Below are 5,000 nucleotides of genomic sequence, written 5' to 3' on the forward strand. Positions count from 1 at the left end.
ACACACACTCACACGCACACTCACACACGCACACACACACTCACACACACACACACTCTCACTGCACACTCACTTTACACACACGCACACACACTCACACACACGCACGCACACACACTCACACACACTCACACACGCACACACTCCACACCTGCCTCACGCGCTCGCACACTCACGCACACACACACACGCACACACACTCACACACGCTCACACACTCACACACGCTCACACACGCACACACACGCACGCACACACACACACACACACTCGCACACACACTCACACACGCACATGCACACACACGCTCACACACGCACACGCACGCACTCGCACACACACACTCACTCACACGCACACACACTCACACACGCACACTCACACACACACTCACACACTCACACACTCCACTCACACGCACACACCTCCACCACACACGCACACACACACACGCACACACACTCACACACACGCTCACACACACTCACACACACTCACACGCACACACACACACACTCACACACACTCGCACACACACACACACACACTCACACACAGTCACACACACACACGCACGCACACACTCACACACAGTCACACACACACTCACACACACACACTCACACACAGTCACACACACACACACACTCACACAGACTCACACTGCACACACTCACTCACACACACCTGTGCCCCTGGGCCACCTGTCGCCCGTGGAGACGGAGGGGGACATGCGGGGCTACGACCGCTACAGCACGGCTCTTGCCGACATCCACAGTGAGCCGACCACGCAGCCGCCGCTCTGCGTGGGCCTCTACGCCCAGTGGGGGAGCGGCAAGTCCTTCCTGCTCAAGAAGCTAGAGGGTGAGTGGGGGGGGGGAGGAGGAGAGAGAGAGAGGAGAGAGGCGAGAGAGACACTAACTCCCTCCCCAGGCAGAGATGAAGACCCGCCGGCCAGCAGGTGGCGCCCTGTTCCAGTTCTCCTGGCTGCTCGTGTCTCTGTCTCTGCTGCTCTGCGGCGTTGTGGGCGTCGGCCTCGGCTTCACCGTCGACCTCCGGCTGGCGGTGGCCGTGTCCCTCAGCCTGCTGCTGCTGCTCTCGCCTTCTGTGGTGAGTGCTGGGGCCCCTGGGCCGGGTCCTCTGTGTCTCCTGTGTCCCCGTGTACTCACCGTGTCTCCTCCGTAGTGCTGGTGTACTTGGCGGGCGGCGTGAGGGCGGCGCTGGACGTGGCGTGGCTTCTCAGCAGCGGTTGGCCCGCCAGGTGCTCTACCTGGAGCTGCTGCTGCGGCTGATGTCGTGATCCTCCAGAGCTGCCGGGCAGAGCAGCCGCGCCTGCCCGTCAGGTGAGTGGCGTCATCACGCCGGCAGCGTCACCGTGACATGGTGACATAGTCATGGCATGGTGATGACATCATGATGACATGGTGATGACACCGCGATGACACCGTGATGACATCATGGCCTCCCCCAGGTTCCTGTTCACCAACTACAACCGTCTGTCAAGCGTCGGCGGCGAGACGTCGATGGCCGAGATGATCGCCACGCTGTCCGGCGCCTGTGAGAGAGAGTTCGGCTTCCTGGCTACCGCCTCTTCAGAGTGCTGACACAGAGGACACACAGAGGTACACAGAGGTCACAGAGGACACACAGAGGACACACAGAGGACACAGAGGACACACAGAGGACACACAGAGGACACACAGAGGACACACAGAGGACACACAGAGGACACACAGAGGACACAGAGGACACAGAGGACACACAGAGGACACACAAGGTACACAGAGGACACATAGAGGACACAGAGGACACAGAGGACACACAGAGGACACACAGAGGACACAGAGGACACACACACACTTACAGCCTCACTTTTCTTCTTATTCCTCCTCCTCCTCCTCAGCAGGAAACAGGAAGTGGAAGCAGACGTGCTGTGTGCCGTCCTTCCTGGTCTTCGTGGTGGTTCTGGTCTGCCTGCTGACGGGCCTGGCTCTGCTGGCCGTGTTCGGGCTGGAGGGGCGGAGCCAGCCGGTGAGCGGCGTGCTGGTGGCGGTGGGTGGCGTGGTGGGCGTGGCTCTGCTGCTGAACCTGCGGACCTGGTGGCGCATGACGGACTCGCTGCTGAACTCGCAGAGGAAGCGTCTCCACGGCGCCGCCAACAGGATGCACAAGCTGAAGAGCGAGGGCTTCATGAAGGTGAGCCTTAAAGGGCCGGCCACGCCCAGCCCTCATCCAATCAGCTGCTAGGGCTTCATGAAGGTGAGCCTTAAAGGGCCGGCCACGCCCAGCCCTCATCCAATCAGCTGCTAGGGCTTCATGAAGGTGAGCCTTAAAGGGCCGGCCACGCCCAGCCCTCATCCAATCAGCTGCTTGGGCTTCATGAAGGTGAGCCTTAAAGGGCCGGCCACGCCCAATTCAGTTTTTCAATTCAGTTTATTTGTATAGCCCAATTTCACAAATTACAAATTTGTCTCGGAGTGCTTTACAATCTGTACACATAGACATCCCTGCCCCAAAACCTCACATCGGACCAGGAAAAACTCCCAAATAACCCTTCAGGGGAAAAAAGGAAGAAACCTGGAGGAGAGCAACAGAGGACAGTCCCTCTCCTAGGATGGACAGATGCAATAGATGTAATGTACAGAAGGACAGATTTAGAGTTAAAATACATTCAATGAATATGACAGAGTGTATGAATAGTTCATAGTAGGCATATTCCACGATGGAGACCTCCACGATCCATCAGGCAGATGGCGGTGGGGAGGAGGAGTGGGCGGAGTCTCAACAGGACAGTGGCGTAGTCATGAGCAGGAATTCCACGACCCAGACGATCCATCAGGCAGATAGGATCTATGCCGTCTCATAGGGTCCGATGACCCCATGAGACGTAAAGTCAAAGGACTTCCGGGAGAGAGCAGAGTTAGTAACGTGTGATTGAGAGATGAAAATTCATCCTTAAGGAGAGAAAAAAAGAGGAGATAGGTACTCAGTGCATCCTAAACGTCCCCCGGCAGCTATAAGCCTATAGCAGCATATCAAGGGGCTGGACCAGGGCAAACCTGATTCAGCCCGAACTATAAGCTCTGTCATGCAGCAAGCGCTTAAGTGTACTCTTAAACGAGGTGACTCTGTCTGCCTCCCGGACTGAAGTGGAAGCTGGTTCCATAAAAGAGGGCTTGATAACTAAAGGCTCTGGCTCCCATTCTACTTTTTAAGACTCTAGGAACTACAAGTAGTCCCGCATTTAGTGGCGTGGCTCTCTGGTGGGGCAATATGGTGCGACAAGCTCCTTAAGATATGATGGAGCATCACCAATCAAGGCTTTGTAGGTTAAGAGAAGAATTTTAAAAGTGATTCTTGATTTTACTGGGAGCCAGTGCAGAGCAGCTAGTGCAGGAGTGATGTGATCTCTTTTCTTAGTTTTAGTGAGAACACGAGCTGCAGCATTCTGGATCAACTGGAGGGACCTAAGAGATTTATTAGAGCAGCCTGCTAATAAGGAGTTGCAGTAATCCAGTCTCGAGTAACGAACGCGTGAACCAATTTTTCTGCATCTTTTGAGACAAGATGTGCCTGATTTTGAAATATTACGTAGATGAAAGAATGCAGTCCTTGAGATTTGCTTTACGTGGGAGTTAAAGGACAAGTCCCGATCAAAGATAACGCCAAGATTCTTTACAGTGGTGTTGGATGCCAGGCAATGCCGTACAGAAACCACATCACCAGATAATTGATCTCTGAGGTGCTCAGGGCGATTAAAATTACTTGGTTTTGTCTGAGTTTAACATCAAGAAGTTGCAGGTCATCCATGTTTTTATGTCTTTAAGACATGCTTGAATTTTACAGAGTTGGTTGCTCTCCTCTGGTTTTATCGATAAATATAGTTGAGTGTCATCTGCATAACAATGAAAGTTTATGGAGTGTTTCCTGATCATATTGCCCAAAGGAAGCATGTATAAGGTAAATAAAATTGGTCCAAGCACAGAACCTTGTGGAACTCCGTGATTAACGTTGGTGGTTATCGAGGTCATCGTTTACAAATACAAACTGAGATCGATCTGATAAATAGGATTTAAACCAAATTAGTGCCGTGCCTGAAATGCCAATCGACTGCTCCAGTCTCTGTAACAGGATGTCATGGTCAATGGTGTCGAATGCAGCACTAAGGTCTAACAAGACCAGGACAGAGAGGAGTCCTTTATCTGCTGCCATTAAGAGATCATTTGTAATTTTCACCAGTGCCGTCTCGGTGCTGTGGTGTTTTCTAAATCCTGATTGAAATTTCTCAAATAAACTATTATGATGTGAAAGTCGCACAACTGATTTGCGACCACTTTCTCAAGGATCTTGGAGAGGAAGGGAGGTTAGAGATCGGTCTGTAGTTAGCCAACACCTCTGGATCCAGTGGGCTTCTTCAGGAGAGGTTTAATAACAGCCACCTTGAAGGAGTGTGGTACGTGGCCTGTTAGCAGAGACACATTGATAATATCTAATAGAGAGCCGCCAATTAAAGGCAAAGCGTCTTTAAGCAGCCACGTCGGGATGGGGTCCAAGAGACAGGTAGGCGTGTTCAGTAGAAACCGTTGAAGATAATTGGTCACGGTTGATAGGAGAAAATCCTCAAATATACACCAGGGCATACAGCGGTTTCCAAGGCCATTCCACTTGAGGACAGATTGGCACTGGTTATGGGCAAGAGATTATTAATCTTGTCCCTAATTGTTAAAATCCTTTCATTAAAGAAGTTCATAAAGTCATTACCACTAAGGTTTATAGGAATGCTCGGCTCCACAGAGCTGTGACTCTCTGTCAGCCTGGCTACAGTGCTGAAGAGAAACCTGGGGTTGTTTTATTTTTCTATTACTGATGAGTAATAGGCTGCTCTGGCATTACGGAGGGCCTTCTTATATGTTTTAAGACTATCTCGCCAAACTAAGCGGGATTCTTGAGATTAGTTGAGCCATATGCGTTCAAGCTTTCGTGACGTTGCTTCAGTTTGC

The 5,000-nt window shown here is 51.8% G+C and overlaps 1 protein-coding gene across 1 annotated transcript in view; it reads left to right on the top strand.

Moving 5' to 3' along the window:
* Positions 1-5,000, top strand: part of LOC130202284 (kinase D-interacting substrate of 220 kDa B-like) — a 57,124-nt gene that overhangs the window by 29,907 nt on the left and 22,217 nt on the right. Inside the window, 6 exon segments of the mRNA XM_056427691.1 lie at positions 700-864; positions 938-1,114; positions 1,186-1,242; positions 1,245-1,338; positions 1,472-1,586; positions 1,867-2,196. Coding sequence (XP_056283666.1) covers positions 700-864; positions 938-1,114; positions 1,186-1,242; positions 1,245-1,338; positions 1,472-1,586; positions 1,867-2,196 — 938 coding nt within the window.

This window comes from Pseudoliparis swirei, chromosome 12 (assembly GCF_029220125.1).
Source record: "Pseudoliparis swirei isolate HS2019 ecotype Mariana Trench chromosome 12, NWPU_hadal_v1, whole genome shotgun sequence".
Taxonomy (NCBI): domain Eukaryota; kingdom Metazoa; phylum Chordata; class Actinopteri; order Perciformes; family Liparidae; genus Pseudoliparis; species Pseudoliparis swirei.